The following is a 21,713-nucleotide window of genomic DNA, read 5'->3' as shown; positions in this document are numbered from 1 at the left end:
GTATATCTATACAAACATACAAAGAAAACATGATAAAGTACCAGAACACAAACAGCTGCTGATCTTTAAACACAGTCTTCACTTTTATACCTCAAATAAACTGTCTTTATATTTCTTCTTAAATTGTTTTATGTTTGTACATTCTTTTAACTCCAAATTCAAATCATTCCACAGTTTCTAACCCTGGCTTGTTTTTATTGTACTTTCATATATTCCTTTCCAAGTTGAGGATTTTAAAAAGACTTTATGCAATAAGTGAGTTTTCTCATGAAAGTGTTTCAGAAAGTGTGATCGTTGCAGAAGCTTCACTTCAGTGTTTCCTCTGATATTTCAGGGTGTTTGGGCTTTAGTCAGGGTGTGGTTAACCACGCAGGCGTGTGTGTGTGTGTGTGTGTGTGTGTGTGTGTGTGTGTGTGTGTGTGTGTGTGTGTGTGTGTGTGTGTGTGTGTGTGTGTGTGTGTGTGTGTGTGTGTGTGTGTGTGTGTGTGTGTGTGTGTGTGTGTGTGTGTGTGTGTGTGTGTGTGTGTGTGTGTGTGTGTGTGTGTGTCTGCACAGCTACAGTTCACATATCACACAAACAGAGGTGGTAGTAACGAGTTACATTTACTCTGTTACATTTACTTGAGTAAGTTTTGGGAAATGTTGTACTTTTAGGAGTAGTTTTGAATCACTATACTTTTTACTTTTACTTGAGTAGATTTGTGAAGAAGAAACTGTTCCTCTTCCTCCGCTACATTAGGCTACGTTGAGCTGTTACTTTTCTTTTATCCCTTTTATCCACGTACGCGTCAATCTCATGACATCACTGGGTGATTCTTTGGGAAAAATGTTAGTTTTTGCATGTTTTGTCACATTTACACAGACTCAAACACACACAGAGTTTCTATGAGTTCATGTTTGTTCTAGTTCTGCTGGTTAAAAAAGAAAAGTACAAAGGCTGGAAATTTAGTGCTACTTAATTTATTTTTTATTCTGTTATTATTTTATTTATTTTATTATTTATTAAAGTACTTGAATTTACTTGAAGATTATTTTAATTTAAGCTATTTTTTATTAATTTAAATTTATTTTATTATTTTATTGATTTAATTTCCCTGAAGATGATTATTTTGTACTTTTGTCTGTTTGAATGGTTGTGTTAAAAAAATAAATCAGACGTTACTCAACAGTTACTCCGTACTTGAGTAGTTTTTTACTTTTACTCAAGTAATTATTTGGATGACTACTTTTTACTTCTACTTGAGTCATATTATTCTGAAGTAACAGTACTTTTACTTGAGTACTCTGCGTACATACAAACATCAAATATGCAGCTCAGATCTTCAGAACAGTTTCCACTTTCAGCTCTGCTTCTTTTCTGATTCCCCACAATCGCTCCTTTGTTGAGCCTTTCAACGCTGGTTTTAATCACGTCCTAAAATAAAACCCATCTTGATAAGTCGTACAATCAACCGGTTATGTAATTAAGACCAACAAACCTTCAGTTGTCACAGTCGGCGGTGTGTGTCACACACCACATTCATGAAGTCACCATTGTTTCCAGCGGATAAGTTTAAGACGTGATTTAACCGTAATTACTGCGTTTTGAACATCGGGATAACGAAAGCTTTCAGGTTATTTTAACAGACTGACAACGTTGTAATTTGACACAATACTGTTTTAATTAGAATTAAAGCTGCAAGCAGCGATAAACGGGCCCTCGCACTCACGGCCACCGCCCCCATAAATATATCAGAAAAGACACCACCCACGACTTCCTATGTTAAACCATTCAAAAGTTATAGCAGAAAAAAGGAACAACCAATCAGAAGAAGGGGCGGGGCTAATTAAGGCAAATGCAAAATTTGGTGTCTTTTGGGGAACTATCAAATATGGACCAATCAGATGAAGGGGGCGCGCTTTTTGGCGTCTAGCGTCGCCACGGTAACACTTTTGAAAGAGAAAAGTAATGCACATCGTTGCAGGATGGAGACGCATATTTTGATGTATAACACACCTGGGTGCACGTTACGGTTCGGACCGTATTAACTGTCGAAGGAATGGCATATATTGCGCCAAAATTACACGATTAATTAAAAATGTTCAAAATGGCCGACTTCCTGTTCAGTTTCGGCCATGGCGCCAAGAGAGTTTTCTTTAAGTTGCGACATGATACAGGTGTGTAGTGATTTTCGTGCATGTACGTCAAACCGTATTATGGGGCTTGAGGCGCAAAGTTTTTTCTGTCTGGACCAATCAGATGAAGGGTGGGCGCGCTTTTCGGCATCTAGCGTCGCCACGGTAATGCTTTTGAAAGAGAAAAGTAATGCGCGTTGTCGCAGGATGGAGACGCATAATTTGATGTATAACACACCTGGGTGCACGTTACGGTTCGGGCCGTATTAACTGCTGAAGGAATGGCATAAATTGCGCCAAAATTACACAATTCTGTTATTACACGATTAATTGAAAATGGCCGACTTCCTGTTTGGTTTCGGCCATGGCGCCAAGAGACTTTTCTTTAAGTTGTGACATGATACAGGTGTGTACCGATTTTCGTGCATGTACGTCAAACCGTATTGTGGGGCTTGAGGCACAAAGTTTTCTAGGGGGCGCTGTTGAGCCGTTTTGAGGCGTTGAGCCACGCCTATTAATGTAAACCATTACATATTACATTTATCACCAGGCCTGGCTTGGTGATAAATTTGGTGACTTTTGGGGCACGTTTAGGGGAAAAAAGGCCTTCTTTTCGTCAGAAGAAAGAAAGAAAGAAAGAAAGAAAGAAAGAAAGAAAGAAAGAAAGAAAGAAAGAAAGAAAGAAAGAAAGAAAGAAAGAAAGAAAGAAAGAAAGAAAGAAAGAAAGAAAGAAAGAAAGAAAGAAAGAAAGAAAGAAAGAAAGAAAGAAAGAATAGGGCCTTGGCACTGTAAGTGCTCCGACCTAATTATTTACAAGTGTAAACTGCTTTAATTCCTTGTTTTAATCAAGTTTCAGACCAAATCCATAGTATTACGACGGTATGGGACAATAAGAGCGGTATTCTCTGTGACTGTGAGAACAGCCACCCCCCCACCCCGGAGAGAAACTCTTTCAGCTCTGATAAAAGCTCTGATAAAAGCTGGAACAACACAGATAGATCATTAAAAACAGCCCGAGCAAAGCGGCGCGGGGGGGAGAAACTCCCTCAGGAAAACCCTGACGAGTCCGGCCAGGAAACATCCCCTTCGTCAAACTGGTGCTTCTTTCAACACGTCTTTCTCATGTGACCCCACAAAGATGCTTCATCTTAACGTACAGCAGCTCCAGGCTTCATGTGAGATCCACAGATCATGCTGATCCGTAAATATTAAACTCCATTCATGCATAATAATAATTTATACATGGAAACACACTGAAATCTGTCCTCTGCTTAGTGACACTAGCAGCAATTAGGGTTAGGGGCCTTTCTCAGGGGCCCAAAGTGCTATAGTTTTTGTTGAACCTGGATCCTCCAGAACAGGACTCGGCAACCCGAGGCTCTTTAGCCTGGCTCCTGGAGCTTTTTCTAAAATGTTTTACCTTTTTTTTCCTTTTTTTCTTCTTTTTTTCCTTTTTTTTCTCTTTTTGTCTCTTTATTTTCTTCTTTTTTTCTTTTTTCTTCTTTTTTTCCCTTTTTTTCTTCTTTTTTTCCCTTTTTTCTTTCCTTTTTAATCTCAATATTTCAACTTTTTTCTCGAAATTTTGACTTTTTTCTCAACATTTCAACTTTTTTCTCGACATTTCCACTTTTTTCTCGACATTTCGCCTTTTTTCTCGAAGTGCATAACAAAAAAAAAATCTCCCCCCAGTTATAAGTAATATAGATTCATGCATTTTCCAAATTTTGACTTTTTTCTCAACATTTTGACTTTTTTCTCGACATTTCCACTTTTTTCTCGACATTTCCACTTTTTTTTCTCGAAGTGCATAACAAAAAAAAAATCTCCCCCCAGTTATAAGTAATATAGATTCATGCATTTTCCAAATTTTGACTTTTTTCTCAACATTTTGACTTTTTTCTCGACATTTCCACTTTTTTCTCGACATTTCCACTTTTTTTTCTCGAAGTGCATAACAAAAAAAAAATCTCCCCCCAGTTATAACTAATATAGATTCATGCATTTTCCAAATTTTGACTTTTTCTCAACATTTTGACTTTTTTCTCGAAATTTCAACATTTTTCTCGACATTTCCACTTTTTCCCGAAGTGCATAATGAAAAAAAAATCTCCCCCCAGTTCTAACTAATATAAAAACATGCAGCATGTGTTGTCTTCATTCTAAGGCTGATACAAGACTTTTCCTTTTTTGCGGCTCCAGACATTTGTTTTTTTTTTGTTTTTGGTCCAATATGGCCATTGGGTTGCCGACTGCTGCTCTAGACCTAAGATCACATCTGTAACCACTAGACTACCCCTCCATCTTCCACTCCATCCTCCTCCAAATGATGAACAAAACCAAGGACATGAAAGTTCTGCAGCTTCATGTCAGCGTATCGAACTTGGGGACACATTCATACATTTATAATGAATCAAATCAAGATAGTCAAAATTGAAATAGAAAGAGTTACGAGAATAAATTTTTTTGAGTGTTCATTGACCATGAACTTTGTGGGAAACCGCATGATGACTGATGTCTTTTGCTTTTTTGTATAAAGCAAAATTATTTCTCAATACAAATGCATTACAAATACTGTATCATTCTCTCCTACTACCATACATTACTGAGTGTGTGGAGATTTGGGGGAATTCATACAAAACAATCAAACAATTAAAGCTGCAAGCAGCGATGAACGGGCCCTCGCCATGATGGGGGAGGGGGGGGGGGGGTGACATCCATCGCCAATCCAGGAAGCAGGAACACACGGAGGCCTCACGTCAAGCACTGAAAATCTGCAACAAAAACCACAAACAAAACACGAAACCGACACGGAGCCGACCAAGACACGAGCAGCAATCGACCCAAGTCTCGAGATCCGAATACGGTCTGAGCTAAGCTAGGCTAGGCTAAGCTACCGCTAACTAACCCCAAAAACTACAGAGCAAGCATGCAGGTGAACAAGCCAGTATGTATGTCTATGTGTGTGTATGTGTGTATGTACATGATCATGTGTGTGTGTGTGTGTGTGTGTGTGTGTGTGTGTGTGTGTGTGTGTGTGTGTGTGTGTAATAAACCAAACAAAGCTACACCTGAAGTGTATCTATAGTGGGGGAGGAGGGGGAGCAACCCCGCCACCCGCGAGACCAGAGGCCGACACGGAAGAACCCGGAACCCAGGCCACCAGCAACCCCACAGAGGAGAATCTGGAACCCAGGCCACCAGCAACCCCACAGAGGAGAAGAACCTGGAACCCAGGCCACCAGCAACCCCACAGAGGAGAAGAACCTGGAACCCAGGCCACCAGCAACCCCACAGAGGAGAACCTGGAACCCAGGCCACCAGCAACCCCACAGAGGAGAAGAACCTGGAACCCAGGCCACCAGCAACCCCACAGAGGAGGAGAACCTGGAACCCAGGCCACCAGCAACCCCACAGAGGGGAGAAGTAGGAGGGAGGCAACCCACCGCCAGCTAGGCCCATCCCCCCTCGGGCCCTAACAAGAGAGGGCCGAGGACCGAGCCCTGCGGAACCCCACATGAGAGAGGAGCGGAGGACGACCTGAACCATTCCGGTGCTACGGCCCTGATGTCCACCCACAGCTCCAAGCCAGAAATTAAAACTTTGTGGTTCCACTGTGTCAAATGCAGCAGTTAAGTCTAAAAGCACAAGAATAACACAGTCACCGGAATCTGCGGCTAAAAAGATATCATTAAAAACTCTTAAAAGGGCTGACTCGGTGCTGTGCAGAGATTTAAAACCGGCTTTAAAACCTCAAGAATATTGTAGTCTTTTAAAAAAAACGGTTCTCTTAAGAGTCTTTTATTCTTTTGGTTCATGTTTCCCCAGAAAGACACCTTTGTGGAGTGTACAGTTCAACATATCCCTGAGGACAAACACTTTCTCCCTCCTCTGCAACCTCTGATTAAAAGACCGGGAGCCGTAACGGATCTCATGAGCAGCTGCTGTAATGTCCTGTGATGCTGAACTGTGTCTGAATAGTCTGCAGAGAAAGTAAACCAGAGGTTTCATATAACTCCACAGAGACGTGAGGAGTTGGGAACATCTGCAGTCTTCATCTGATTCAACATTTTATCATCAGTTTTTATTAGTTTGATGATTTAAGGGTTATTTTCCAAAAAGGTTATCAGTAAAAAACTCCAATGAAAGCTGCAAGCAGCGATGAACGTTCCTCCACCCTTGTGCACGTTCAGGCTGCAATGGAAGCTTGTATGACTTGATGTAGATTCTTCAGAACTGGACATTTAGCGGATGAAACCGCCCACGACTCTCTATATCAAACCATTTAAAAGTTATGGCAGAAAGTAGGAAATGTTAGATATCGACCAATCAGAAGAAGGGGCGGGGATAATTTGAAGCAATTATGTTCAAAGACTCAAAACCGAGTCCGATGACACCACCCACGAGTCTTTATGTCAAACTATTCAAAAGTTATGGCAGAAAGTAGGAACTATCAATTATGGACCAATGAGATGAAGGGGGGGCACTTTTTGGCGTCTATCGTCGCCACGGTAACGCTTTTGACTGAGAAAAGTAATGCGTGTTGTTGCACAAAGTTTTCTAGGGGGCGCTGTTGAGCCATTTTGCCACGCCCATTAATGCAAACCATTAAATATCACAATTTTCGCCAGGCCTGGCTTGCGTGCAAAATTTGGTGACTTTTGGGGCACGTTTAGGGGAAAAAAAGGCCCTCATTTTGTCGGAAAAATAAAAATAAAGAAAGAAATAATTCCTACAGATACAATAGGGCCTTCGCACTGTCAGGGCTCGGGCCCTAATAATGTGCAAAACTCTGCCAAACATGTGTAATAACATGTGTAATAAGCACCGCTGGTGCTGCTCACCTTCAGGGAGTGGTGCTTGCTCTCGTGCAGAATCATCTCCTCAGAAATGACCAGCGTTCGGCTGCACAGGTCGAGAGGCTGGAGGAGAAAACAGAGGACAGAAGGATGAGCAACATTCGTTATGGTCAAGGAAGAAAATAAAAGGTTTGAAATGACAGTACCAGTTCCATTTTACTCCTAAATCCAATTTGCTTAACTAAAAGCCTGTTTTTATGAACACGACTACTGAGGGAGAGAGAGTGCTGCGACCGGAGGCTACATGTGGTCGAGGATGGCAAGTCCCTGACGCATAAGAGAAGCAGCACCCTGGGGTGGGGGGGGGGGGGGACTTCCTCTCACGTCCAGGGTGTGAACTAGGGTCCCGGCTGCAGCTTTTAGGCAACAGTTTGACACATAAGTAGGAAGTGCAGACACAGTCTGCAGTTTCAAGTCCAGAAAAGCTGGTGGCTGTAGCTGAATTATCTCAATGATTACACCCCCCCTCCATTCAAGACCTTTTCTGCCTTCATTTTAATGCTCAAAAACTCCTCAATGCATTGAAATAAGGCATGCATTCTGTTCTTACTCTAAAATATCACCTTTGGCACCTGAAATAGTTTTTCTTGTTCCGTGGTCCTGGTACCCTCCCGTAGGGGGGCAGCACTGCAACAAGTTCAGATCCGCCACTGGCAAGTTGTATTTTTTCTGCATATTTATTAAAGGTCAATACCAAGTTTGGTAAAACTTATAGCATTCATTTTGATCTTCTTTTTTTCTGCATATACAGGACTGTCTCAGAAAATTAGAATATTTTGATAAAGTTCTTTATTTTCTGTAATGCAATTAAAAAAAAAAAATTTCATCCATTCTGGATTCATTACAAATAAACTGAAATATTGCAAGCCTTTTATTATTTTAATATTGCTGATTATGGCTTAAGCCTGAATTATGGTTCTGCGTCAAACCAACGCCGTGCCTACGCCGTCACCGTGACGCCGTCGTGAACCTCCGGACTTCTCCGTCACTCCATTGCTCCATTGGTGCACTCCCCCCCCCCGGCCGCTAGTTAGCGATCTTTTCCTGAATGGTTTATCCAACTTTTTCCAGTCACAGTGAATCAAAGAGATAAGGACAACTATTGTGCAAAAAAACAAAACAAAAAAAAAATCACACACACACACGAAGAAAAGAGCGCTGAAAGTTCACGACTGCTTCAAACCAGAAACTGGAAATGCGTTGCTACCAAGAACCAATCACAGCCCTCTCCATCTGCGTGTGGTCTGCGTCGCCTCGACGTGTAGTTACAATTTTCAGGAGTTGCACATCAGTGACGGCGTCAGTGACGGCGTCAGTGACGGCGTCAGTGACGGCGTCTGGTCTGCGTGATCACGGCATGTGGTCTGCGTCGACGCGTACCACATGCCGAAGGCACGGCGCCGTTTTGACGCAGAACCATAACTCAAGCTTTACAGTTTAAGATTGTCACGTCTGGGGGTAAGGTGTGGACCCAAATGCAGGAGAGCAGGAGGCAGGAGTTCAATGAAAAAAGGATTTATTTAACAAAAAAACAAACTAAAGCGCTGCAGAGCAGGATCAAAACAAACTAGAAAGGGATCAAAAAACTTGAGGAGCAAAAGGTGGCAGGAAACATGGGGAACAAACAGTACGGTCCGACAGGGAACAAGGACCACAGATATACACAGGGGATAACGAGACATGACGAGACACAGGTGCAGACACAATCAGGGCAGATGGGACACAGGCGGGGCAAAACAGAAACTGAAAGCTGGGGGGAATGTCTAACCTTGACAAAAATTAAGATTCCCTGATTCACTGTCATTGCCCGCGTGAGCGTTGAAGTCCCCCAGTAGAACAATGGAGTCCCCAGTTGGAGCACTATCCAGTACTCCTCCCAGGGACTCCAAGAAGGCCTGGTACTCTGCACTGCTGTTCGGCCAGTAGGCACAAACAACAGTGAGAGACCTTTTACCGACCCGAAGGCGCAGGGAAGCGACCCTCTCGTTCACCGGGGTGAACTCCAACACATGTTTTTCATTTGAATCTCTAAATGAGGACTTTGCATTTCAGATGAATTTCTAAACCTCCTATAATTTAATGATTGTTTTGTTTTGCTGATTTAATGCACAGATGTGTCATAAATAAAGGAGCTTATGGTTAATATTTTGGTTCTTATTTATAACATTAAACTGGCTACTATGAACTGAAATGCTTAATATAATATTCAAATAAGGAAATCTTGGTGGAAAGTGGTGCTTTGTCATTATGGCGTGCTTTATTAAAAGTAGGTCAATATCAACTTCATTAAGTTTTGTACAATGCATGGTTTCAAAATGAACTTGCATTCAAAATAATATTTCTTTATAAATATTATATATATTATATATATATGAATATTATATTTAACATTCACAATGACTAAATGTGGAGACAATTAATACATAATTCATATGTAAACTAGACAGATGTTCTCCTGCTCATTCCTGAGCACATAAATCTTGGTCTTTGAGTGCAAAGTGCAGTATCTGCTCTTGTTGTTGAAGCGACTAACCCACCTGAACGAAGATGGGGAAGATGAGGATCTTGGGCGCCACCTTGACGTAGCCGTAGTTTCCGTGCGGCGTGTGCGAGCGCACAATGGTGCAGTTCTGGTAGTTGGCGAAGTTGGCGTTCTGCTGCTGGTAGCTGGGCGGAGCGGCGTTGGTGGACGAGGACGAGCCCTTCGACAGCTTGAAGTTGTTGGAGCGACGCAGGAGGCCGGAGCGTCCGGAGAGGCCCCCGCCCCCGCCCCCGCCCCCAGGAAAAGCCCCTCCACCCTGGGGGCCCGCGGTCTGGCGGGTCTGCTGTAACCGGCTAAAACCTGCAGCTGGGATGGGGAAAGATTAATATAAAATGAAGACATTCAACCTTTATCAGAGTATCGGGGCGGGCAGGAGAAAAATAAAAATAATATTCTAGAGGAGGAAGGTTTTTTTTTCATTATGCACTTCGAGAAAAAGTCGAAATGTTGAGAAAAAAGTCAAAATGTTGAGAAAAAAGTCGAAATCTCGAGAAAAAGTCGAAATCTCGAGAAAAAAGTCGAAATGTTGAGAAAAAAGTCGAAATGTCGAGTAAAAAGTAAAAAAGGCGAGAAAAAAGTTGAAATGTCGAGAAAAAAGTTGAAATGTTGAGATTAAGGTTGAAGTGGGGGGAGGGGCTGGGCCGTGGACGTGGGGGTCCCACTCGGAGGGCCCGGCCCTACCTGGGTGGGGGGTGGCTGTCTGCGCCGGGGGAGCATTGCTGCCTTGGTGCTCCGTCGCTGGGCGGGGGCCGAGTGCCCCTGCGGATGTGGGGACTCCGTGACCTTTGGGGTGTCCGCCGGGGTGGCCACGGGGTGGGTGGGCCGGGGTCTGGGGATCGGGCCTCCCCTAGCCGGGGGGTGCACGGGCAGGCGCGGCGGCGGGGTGGCACCATTCCCAGGTGTCTATGTCTTATGTTGTCAGTATGAATGGGAGGATGTTGGACCGGTTCCCCCTCCGTCTGGGGACTCCGGCGGCGCCGGGGGCGCCCGTGGAGGTACGGTGGGGCCCTGGCCCTGCTCCGAGGGCCGGCCCCCGTCTACTGGATGGCCGGTGGGGGAGCGTGGGCGTCTTTTCAGGGCCGGCTCTGCTGTTCCTGCCTCCTGGCTTCGGCCTCTGCTCCCCCTCCTTCCCCTCCAAATGTCGAGAAAAAAGTTGAAATGTCGAGAAAAAAGTCGAAACGTCGAGATTAATGTTGAAGTACAATTTCGAGAAAAAAGTCTAAATGTTGAGAAAAAAGTCTAAATGTCGAGAAAAAAGTCTAAATGTTGAGATTAATGTTGAAATACAATTTCGAGAAAAAAGTCGAAATGTCGAGAAAAAAGTCAAAATTTCATGAATAAAGTTGAAATGTTCAGCAAAATTTCGATTTCATTCTTGAAATTGTATTTCAACATTAATCTCGACAGTTAAGACTTTTTTCTCTAAATTGTATTTCAACATTAATCTCAACATTTCGACTTCTTTCTTGACATTTCGACTTTTTTCTCGAAGTGCACAATAAAAAAAAAATCTTCCCCTCTCAAATATTTTATATTATATTCTCCTGCGTGGCCCTAATAATCTTCCGTAGCAGGAAATGCTGGGAAATTCAAACTGAAGAACGTAATAAGTCAATTAAAGCAGAATTATTCTCATTTCTAAGGTGTTTTAGAGTGCCAGAGGCGTATTATAGTTATTATATTCAGTAAATAAACAATAATCAGTAACACATTGTGCATGTCTTACCGAGCGTCCCTTGATTGTCCGGATAAACCGGCCTCAGGATCTGAAAGCAGAGTCGTATCAGAGATATTGACGAGGCTTCGTCCATCACACAGAAACTATTTACAGTTACGATGAACCCATGAGGAAACACAACAATCAGACCGCACGGTGGAAATAGCTGGAGATCAGTTATATTGAATTATATTTATTCTTTCTATACAAAAACATCAGTCAGTTAAATTAGTTTTATTAATGACATTTATTTATAATGTTACAGAGCTTATTTAGTCCCGTCATGGTTTCTTTATACATTTTATGGAACAATCTGAACAAAGAAACCAAAGAATCCAAATCAAACATTGAAAAGAACAATTAAAGCCAGTTTGTTAGGAACTATAATGAAATATGTTAGTTAGGTTTGATTGACAAATCCATCGTCCTATCGTCGTGAACGGTTTAAACATTGTTGTTGTTTGAATGGTATTAACTGAATTGTAGCCGTTTGTTGTTATTTTTTAATTTATGTTCCTTGTAAATGGATTTCTTGGGGTAAAGGGGAAGATTAAATAAGAATATTCTTCCTTGTGCTCCCTTTCATTCAGAATTTAGGAACGTTTGTGTTTATATTACATTGTTCTTTTATTTTAATCAGTGAATGAAATCAAGAATAAATAGATAAATAAATCAAGAATAAATAAATAAAAGTCAATTTACCCCCCGTTCTTCCGTCGTACTGCTCATCTGAGCCTAACCCGAGGAGACACTTGATTTCTACTTGTAACACATTAAAATCTGCTGAGGGAATACACTACAAAAACTCAAAATCTTACCAGGAATATTTGTCTTATTTCTAGTTAAAATGTCTCATTTTTAGTCCAAAAAATCCCATTACACTTAAAACAAGGAAAAATAAGTTGTTATTCGACAATATTCACCTGTTTCAAGTCAATTTTCACTTGAAATAAGTAGGAAAATCTGCCAGTGGAACAAGATTTATCTTCTTACTACAAGCAAAAAAATCTTCGTGTCGTCTCCGCTCGTCTTCCAGTTCGTCCCAGAAGTGCTGGACGTTGCACTGCAAAAACGCAAAATCTTAACAAGAATATTTGTCTTATTTCTAGTTAAAATGTCTCATTTTTAGTAAAAAAAATAATCTAATTAGACTTAAAACAAGACTCAAGTAGATTTTTCTACTTATTTCAAGTGAAAATGTACTTGAAACAGGTGAAAATTGTCAAATAACAAGTTATTTTTCTATGTAATGACTCTTGTTTTAAGTATAATGAGATTTTTTGACAAAAAATTAGACATTTTAACTAGAAATAAATATTCCTGGTAAGATTTTGAGTTTTTGCAGTGTGTTGATGTAAAGCACTTTGAATTACCTTGTGTTGAATTGTGCAATATAAATAAACTTGCCTTGCCTTGAAAAGTAGTCCATTGTCCCTTTTTAATGTGCTTTAAAGAAAAAGTAGAAAAATCTGCCAGTGGGACAAGATTTATCTTCTCATTACAAGCAAAAAAATATTGTTCCACTGGCAGATTTTTCTACTTATTTTAAGTGAAGATCTACTTGAAACAGGTGAAAATTGTCAAATAACAAGTTATTTTTCTGGTAATGACTGTTGTTTTAAGTGTTCAATTTTCAATTCAATTCAATTTTATTTATATAGCGTCTAATACAACAGAGTTGTCTCTAGACGCTTTACAGAGACCCATACCCAGAACATGACCCCCGAGCAGATATTACATAAACAATGGCAGGTAAAAAACTCCCCTAGTGGGAGAAAAACCTTAAGCCAAACAGTGGCAAGGAAAAACTCCCCTTTAGGAGGGAAGAAACCTTGAGCAGGACCAGGCTCATCAGGGGGGACCCTCCTGCCGAGGGCCAGACTGGTGGGTCAGGGACGGCAACAGCACAGCAGGCAGGTGGAAGCAGCAACGGGATGACCGGGGGTGGGGACCGCAGGCCAGCACACAGCTCCCGAAGCTCCGGCCCAATCAGCAAGTCCCAGGTTGGGGTGCAGGGTCAGGAAAAGACTTGTGCTCCGTAATGCAAGCTACAAGCCACCCATGGCCACCTGCAGGACAAAAGAGAGAAAAGGGAGGAGAAGGGGGGGGCAGCAACGGGATGACCAGGGGTGGGGACCGCAGGCCAGCACACAGCTCCCGAAGCTCCGGCCCAATCAGCAAGTCCCAGGTTGGGGTGCAGGGTCAGGGAAAGACTTGTGCTCCGTAATGCAAGCTACAAGCCACCCACGACCACCTGCAGGTTCCGGTGTCCGGCAAAGGATGCTGCAACATGGACAAAAGAGAGAAAAGGGAGGAGAAGGGGGGGCCAGCACAAGAAACTACAGGAGCGACTCTGACACACTAAAGTTTACACTACCTAGAGATTTACCAACACCAGCTAGAGGTTTACTAAACACTAACTATAGGCTTTACTAAACAGAAAGGTTTTAAGTTTAGTTTTAAAGGTGGAGGTGGAGTCAGCCTCCTTAACCCAGATTGGAAGTTGGTTCCAAAGTAATGGTGCCTGATAGCAGAACGCCCGCCCTCCAAATCTACATTTAGATACTCTAGGAACTACGAGTAAACCTGCACTCTGAGAACGGAGAGCTCTGACAGGAACATAAGGCACTATCAGGTCTTGCAAATAATGCGGAGCTAAGCCGTTTTGGGCTTTATACGCAAGTAATAAAATTTTAAATTGGATTCTGAATTTTACGGGTAACCAATGGAGCGACGCTAACACTGGAGAGACGTGGTCTCTCCTGCTAATTCCTGTCAGTACTCGTGCTGCTGCATTTTGGATCAGCTGGAGCCTATTCAGCAAATTACTTGGACATCCTGCTAACAACACATTACAGTAATCTAGTCTAGAAGATACAAACGCATGGACTAGTTTTTCTGCATCACTCTGTGAGAGGATTTTCCTAATCTTTGCAATATTACGGAGATGGAAAAAAGTGTAATGAGATTTTTTGACTAAAAATGAGACATTTTAACTAGAAATAAGACAAATATTCTTGTTAAAAAAGAGTCATTACCAGAAAAATAACTTGTTATTTGATATTTTTTCACCTGTTTCAAGTAGATTTTCACTTGATTGGCAGATTTTTTCTACTAATTTTATTGAATATTTACTTGAAACAGGGGAAAATTGTCAAATAACAAGTTATTTTTCTGGTAACGACTCTTATTTTAAGTGTAATGATATTTTTTGACTAAAAATGAGACATTTTAACTAGAAATAAGACAAATATTCTTGTTAAGATTTTGAGTTTTTGCAGTGTAACGACAGAAGCTGAAACCGCATCAGGGAAGTTAAAGCATCAGGTGGTTGGTTTGAACCCCCCACCCCATCATCATGTCTGCAGCTTATGGGCAAAACATGTTTGTGCAGCCTTTTATTTATTCTTTTATTTCTGGTATTGTGTCCGTGTGAGATGCTGCCACCGTGACCTATTTCCGCGGGGCGTCATCATATGAGTTTAGCAACAACTCGCCGAGTCCCTGCCGCCGTTTCTATGGGGAATTGTGGGTATTTGAGTGGAGAGATTTGTTCCCTGTGATGTCATCGACCTCTTCCTGCCCGGGGGCGGTTTCTCTCTGTCGTTTCTCTCTGAAAACACTGTCGTTACTCGCTCGTTTCCTCCTAACATCAGGCTGAATTCATGTAGCAGACTGCTAGCAACACACACATCTTTTTCAAAAGGGACCTGTGTGTCCCTTGGGTGACCTGGAGCACACACACACACACACACACACACACACACACACACACACACACACACACAGATGAGTAGGTCAAGCAGTTTCAGGCGTGTTTGGTTAGAAAAGCTTCACATTTAGTCCGTGTTCCAGACCAGATATCAGAACCACTCAAGGTGACAAAACTTACTTATAATTTTTGAAAATATCCATGTCTGTAGATGATATTTTGGTATGAAAACCTTCATGAGTGGCAGCTGGATCATAGACTGCTTTTCCATGCATCAATAACCCTTTTAAAACCCGAATATTGGCAATAACCTGAATTTGCACGGCCATGTAAACACCAATAACCCCTTTGAATAACCGGAATTTGCTCATATTCAGGTTTTTAAAACCCCAATATGAGCCCTGGGTTACTCCTTTTAAAACCTGAATATTGGGTCATGTAAACACCAAACGGAATATCCCCATCAAACGGAACAGGAATCTGTTTTCTGCTCATGCTCTGTTCACAAGGAATCCTGGTCTTTTGAGTCCAGGAAGTTCTTATAAACACGGAGAAACCAAGACCAGGAGGAGACTAATCACTTCATAAATGTAATGAAGGATATGAACATTTCTGCATTAGAAGGTGAGCGAAACCTGATCTCACAAAAATCTGTGAAATGCCCACGACCTCTCACCACTATTTTCCGTGGTATATACACGGAAAATGGTATAATTCCGTGTGAGCACCACGGATATTGTACCATGCAAAGTCAATGGGATCCGTGGTCGTGATATACACACGGATTATGACATTATTATTATTTACATATTATTCTTTGTTATAGTTGCTAAATTATGAGTTTTTGTCACGCAAGGTACCGTTTGTTACTGTGAGTTTGTAAAAGCATGTTTTTAACGCTGTTTTAGCAGTGTTTTATTGAGGTTTTAATCGGAGCACCACGGATATAGTACTATGCGAAGTCAATGGGATCCGTCACCCGATTTGACTGCTGTCATACCATTGAATGAAGGACAAAACGATAACAATCATCCCATAGATATGGGCCAGTAGGGCCCTACTCTACCTACTAGTAGGCGCAGGAGGCTGTTATCGCCCCTTTCTATGGCTAACCCCATGTTATTAATGCTCAGTAGGCACAGCAGTTTTGTTATGAAGCTCACACCTCACCTCCCTTTATTATGTATTTAGCTAGAATTTTAAAACCTGAACAATAGAATTCAACGTAAAATGCCGGATCTTGTCCATGAAAAACAATACTTTTTGGAACATAGTGTAACGACCACAGATAAGATAAGGCCTTGCCCGCCTGGGCAACACATCAGCATTTGGCCGTCTTGTTAGTGCAGTTGACTGTGGTCTGGGAGACTGGTTAGTGCAGTTGACTGTGGTCTGGGAGACTGTGGTTCGACACACGCTCTGGGCACGACTTGTTCGCCACAGTATTTTCCTCATTGTGTTATGGTTTTCTTTAAATATCTTTAACATTTCTAAACACAAAAACACGAAAGTGTCCTTGATAATTCAGTAATACAATAGGTTCATGTTAAGGACATCCGTTTTAATTAGTTCTCCTTCGATTATGACATGTTATTAATGCTCAGTAGGCACAGGAGGTTTGTTATGTATTGTTATAGGTTTGCCTATGAGGCCTTTTTCGTGTCTATTTTTGCACAGTTCACTAACGCTTTGGATTGGTCAAATGTTGTGGCAACGGCGTCCGTTCGAATGTTGGAAAAGGTGAAGTTTCAAAGCCCCGCCCATCAAAAAGTACAGGTCCGATCTGCACCAAACTAACGTCCGTCTGTTCAGGGGATGCCCCCAAACAACATATAAATTCAGACTCCTAGCTAAAAGTGTTAGTGAACTATGCAAAAAAAGACACAAAATAGGCCCTGTTCCATTAGTCAGGAGGCTCTCAGAGCTAGAGGTTTCTACACCCTCCTAACCAGCCAGAACGTTTTAGAGGAAACACTGTTGCAGAACTCATAGAAGCCTGAATTTTGTATATGTTGTTTGGGGGCATCAAACAACAGATAGAACAGATAGACGTTAGTTTGGTGCAGATCGGACCTGTACTTTTCGATGGGCGGGGCTTTGAAACTTCACCTTTTCCAACATTCGAACGGACGCCGTTGCCACAACATTTGACCAAACTAAGTAAAACTTGACCTGTGGCCTCCATATGGGGCCTAGATTGGGTTTGCCAAGTCTCAACTCTGTGAACCCTCTGCAACGCCAACTAGCTCTGAGGAAGTTGTACAGCCACGGGACCAAAAGATCCTAGCAAAGGGCCTTGTGCATTGCAACATAGTCAAAAATCAGCCTCCCAGCTCAAAGCGTTGAAATATTCAAAAAACACACAAAAAAGGCCCAAAAAAGGCACCACACACGGTGACCTTTGGCACTTCCGAAGGTCACACAGATCTGAAACTCAGCACAGTGAATGTCACCTCCTGATACAGAGTCTAGAATTTCAGCCTCGTAGCTCAAAGCGTTAGTGAACTATGCAAAAAAAGACACGAAATAGGCTTTGCAGGCCCGAAAAGCAACACATGCGGTGACCTTTGACACTTCCGAAGGTCACACAGATCTGAAACTCGGCACAGTGGATGTGAGTAACCTCCTGATACAGAGTCTAGATTTTCAGCCTCCTAGCTCAAAGCGTTAGTGAACTGTGCAAAAATAGACCCTGCACCCCAACCTGGGACTTGCTGATTGGGCCGGAGCTTCGGGAGCTGCGTGCTGGCCTGCGGTCCCCACCCCTGGTCATCCCGTTGCTGGCCCCCCTTCTCCTCCCTTTTCTCTCTCTGCAGGTGGTCGTGGGTGGCTTGTAGCTTGCATTACGGAGCACAAGTCTTTCCCTGACCCTGCACCCCAACCTGGGACTTGCTGATTGGGCCGGAGCTTCGGGAGCTGCGTGCTGGCCTGCGGTCCCCACCCCTGGTCATCCCGTTGCTGCTTCCACCTGCCTGCTGTGCTGTTGCCGTCCCTGACCCACCAGTCTGGCCCTCGGCAGGAGGGCCCCCCCTTATGAGCCTGGTCCTGCTCAAGGTTTCTTCCCTCCTAAAGGGGAGTTTTTCCTTGCCACTGTTTGGCTTAAGGTTTTTCTCCCACTAGGGGAGTTTTTACCTGCCATTGTTTATGTAATAACTGCTCGGGGGTCATGTTCTGGGTATGGGTCTCTGGAAAGCGTCTAGAGACAACTCTGTTGTATTAGACGCTATATAAATAAAATTGAATTGAATTAAAAATAGGCCTCATAGGCAAACCTATAACAATACATAACAAACCTCCTGTGCCTACTGAGCAGGGCCGCCGCAAGGGGTGTGCGAACCGTGCGACCGCACGGGGCCTCGCGCCCCTGGGGGCCTCGCGCTATGGGCCGTTTTTTTTTTTTTTTTTTTTTTTTTTCGTTTTTTCCCTTATAAATATCAACAGTCACGTTCCATTACAGACCTAAATGTGTACTAGTCTGTGCATATCAATAAATATATGTGCAATGATGTGCGTGTCTGTTGTTCAATACAACTGATCAGACCAAGCGCAGACACAAGCTGCTCTGATCCAGACGGTGGAGTTGGAACAAACTGTCACACAATGTCGAGAGAACGAGACAGATTCAGGAAATTTCCATCAGGGGATGAAAAAAGAAAAAAACTAAAGAAAATGGAAGAGTTTAATGCCTCTCTGAAAGGCACGTTTGATAAATTTGTTACAAAAATCACCGATCCGACCGGGTCTCAAGCAACCGTGGGGCCCCGCGTCGAGGCAAGCCCAGATGATGATGAGGCAGGGGAAGGTATCCAGTGTTTTGCTAATTGGAGAGTTAAAATTGCGCATATAGACACCCGATCCGACCCAAAAAACCCAAAAATTTCGCGGCGCTCACTACGCTCACGCGCAAGGGCCCCCCCAGCCATTTCGCACAGGGCCTCGCAAATATCCGAGGCGGCTCTGCTACTGAGCATTAATAACATGTCATAATCGAAGGAGAACTAATTGAAACGGATGTCCTTAACATGAACCTATTGTATTATTGAATTATCAAGGACACTTTCGTGTTTTTGTGTTTAGAAATGTTAAAGATATTAAAATAAAACCATAACACAATGAGGAAAATACTGTGGCGAACAAGTCGTGCCCAGAGCGTGTCCCGAACCACAGTCTCCCAGACCACAGTCAACTGCACTAACCAGTCTCCCAGACCACAGTCAACTGCACTAACCAGTCGGCCAAATGCTGATGTGTTGCCCAGGCGGGCAAGGCCTTATCTTATCTGTGGTCGTTACACTATGTTCCAAAAAGTATTGTTTTTAATGGACAAGATCCGGCATTTTACGTTGAATTCTATTGTTCAGGTTTTAAAATTCTAGCTAAATACATAAAAAAGGGAGATGAGGTGTGAGCTTCATAACAAAACTTCTGTGCCTACTGAGCATTAATAACATGGGGTTAGCCATAGAAAGGGGCGATAATGAGGTGTGAGCTCCATAGCAAGCATTAATAACATGGGGTTAGCCATAGAAAGGGGCGATAACAGCCTCCTGCGCCTACTAGTAGGTAGAGTAGGGCCCTACTGGCCCATATCTATGGGATGATTTTATCGTTTTGTCCTTCATTCAATGGTATGACAGCAGTCAAATCGGGTGACGGATCCCATTGACTTCGCATAGTACTATATCCGTGGTGCTCCCATTAAAACCTCAATAAAACACTACTAAAACAGCGTTAAAAACATGCTTTTACAAACTGACAGTAACAAACAGTACCTTGCGCGACAAAAACTCATAATTTAGCCACTATAATAAAGAATAATATATAAATAATAATAATGTCATAATCCGTGTATATATCACGACAACGGATCCCATTGACTTTGCATGGTACAATATCCGTGGTGCTCACACGGAATTATACAATTTTCCGTGTATATACCACGGAAAATAGTGGTGAGAGGTCGTGGGCATTTCACTAATTTTTGTGAGATCAGGTTAGAGCGAAAAGAAATATTGCAAGCCTTTTATTATTTTAATATTGCTGATCATAGCTTACAGCTTAAGAAAACTCAAATATCCTATCTCAAAAAATTAGAATATTCTGGGAATCTTAATCTTAACAAATAATAAAAGGCTTGCAATATTTCAGTTGATTTGTAATGAATCCAGAATGTATGACATTTTTGTTTTTTTTAATTGCATTACAGAAAATAAAGAACTTTATCACAATATTGTAATTTTCTGAGACAGTCCCGTATGTTGGTCAGAAAGATTCACATCTTAGCTTCAATGAATGCTGAAAAGGTCTCCTTTAAAATGATACCAAAGACAATATTGTGAAACATTGACAGATTTCCTGAACATGAGTCTAAACCAGGATATGCAGCAGCATCTAAAATGTAATTTTCTGAAGGAGGTTTTAACTTCATGAGCTGATAACTCTGATCCAGCTGCCACTCAGGAAGGTTTTCATACCAGAATATCATCTACAGACGTGGATCTTTTCAACAATCATAAGTAAGTTTTGTCACCGTGAGTGGTTCCGGCCCCTGGACTAAAAGGAGCTGCTACTTCGTCTGATTCAACACGTTTACGGGTTAGTTTATGTGGTTAAAAAGGTGTTAGATTAGGAATTGAGATCAGCCTTTTTCATTTTGTATTTAGTTTGCTTTATTTAGTTTTATAATTGAATATTTAACTTCAAATACAGAGCAAAAGTAAAAAATGTCTTGTGCTGTACATTGTGTGCAAGTAGACGCACGTTATACTGGAAAAGTAGGTAATGCAGTAGATCAGTCCTTGAATATGAATATGTATGCACTTAATTAGTATTTATTTTTATTTTGTCTTCTTAGTAAATGTCAGAATTATGTTTTTTGAGTTCTGTTATGAAACTCATGACACAGATAGTTATATTTCCTCTGCAGGAGAGATAAGGCTTAACCAGCTGGTTCGTAGGACATGATGATAAAACTCTTCACATGAAGCTTAAAGTCGTTTTCCTCGAGCTCTTTAATATATTTATATATATATATATATATATATATATAAATATATATACCGTATTTTCTGGACTATAAGCCGCTTCCGCTCTATTTAAAAAAAAAAAGATAGGCAAGCCACAGATATTTATGTTGTTAGATTAGATATTTACTACATGTACAGAAGGATTTTGAACTGTAAATGATGTACATGTTTGTACCTAAATAGATCTTTCCTAACATAGTCCAGCTGTTTAGCTATAAAATGTATAGGAATCGTTCAGTTTGTGATACAAGCATGAAAGTTGGTACACAAATAGCCAAAGGTATCCCCAAAAGAATCGTGAATTTTCAACATGGCGCCCATGGCGGCCATTTTTCAAAATGGCCGCCAGAAACAAGTGTTTTCTAATGAGTGATTAGTTGAAATGAGTTGCCAGTTTGCCCTGGCTGAGCTTCAACATCCACTCTATTACTTATCCATTCATTGGATGGTTAAGTTCTTGCAGATATGAGGATGTTTTTTGGTTTATTAGTTCAACGTTTGTTTTTATGTATGTTATCATGTATGTTATCATGAAAGAAACAGTTGTCATGTTCAGTTTTGAGGTAGAAGGAAGCTTCTGGCCAATTCCAATGTTTCAACTGTGATTTGTGCATCATACATAATGACTGATTAGACACCAAGATCATCCATATCAGACACAAACACAAACTGCCATCTTTAACAAATGGCGGCCATCTTGAATATTAAATGACAACTTTTCAATTATCCAAGAGACATCTACCAA

At 41.8% G+C, this 21,713-nt stretch overlaps 1 protein-coding gene across 3 annotated transcripts in view; it reads right to left on the bottom strand.

Annotated features, from left to right (window-relative positions):
• Window positions 1-21,713, bottom strand: part of rgs3a (regulator of G protein signaling 3a) — a 265,109-nt gene that overhangs the window by 209,763 nt on the left and 33,633 nt on the right. For all 3 annotated transcript variants that reach the window (XM_061733623.1, XM_061733622.1, XM_061733621.1), the window contains 3 exons: window positions 11,240-11,279; window positions 9,509-9,819; window positions 6,957-7,034 (listed from right to left, as the gene is read on the bottom strand). In XM_061733623.1, coding sequence (XP_061589607.1) covers window positions 6,957-7,034; window positions 9,509-9,819; window positions 11,240-11,279 — 429 coding nt within the window. The remainder of the gene's footprint in view (window positions 1-6,956; window positions 7,035-9,508; window positions 9,820-11,239; window positions 11,280-21,713) is intronic.

Source organism: Cololabis saira, chromosome 11, assembly GCF_033807715.1.
Source record: "Cololabis saira isolate AMF1-May2022 chromosome 11, fColSai1.1, whole genome shotgun sequence".
Taxonomy (NCBI): Eukaryota; Metazoa; Chordata; class Actinopteri; order Beloniformes; family Belonidae; genus Cololabis; species Cololabis saira.
This window is presented reverse-complemented; position numbering and strand designations above follow the sequence as displayed.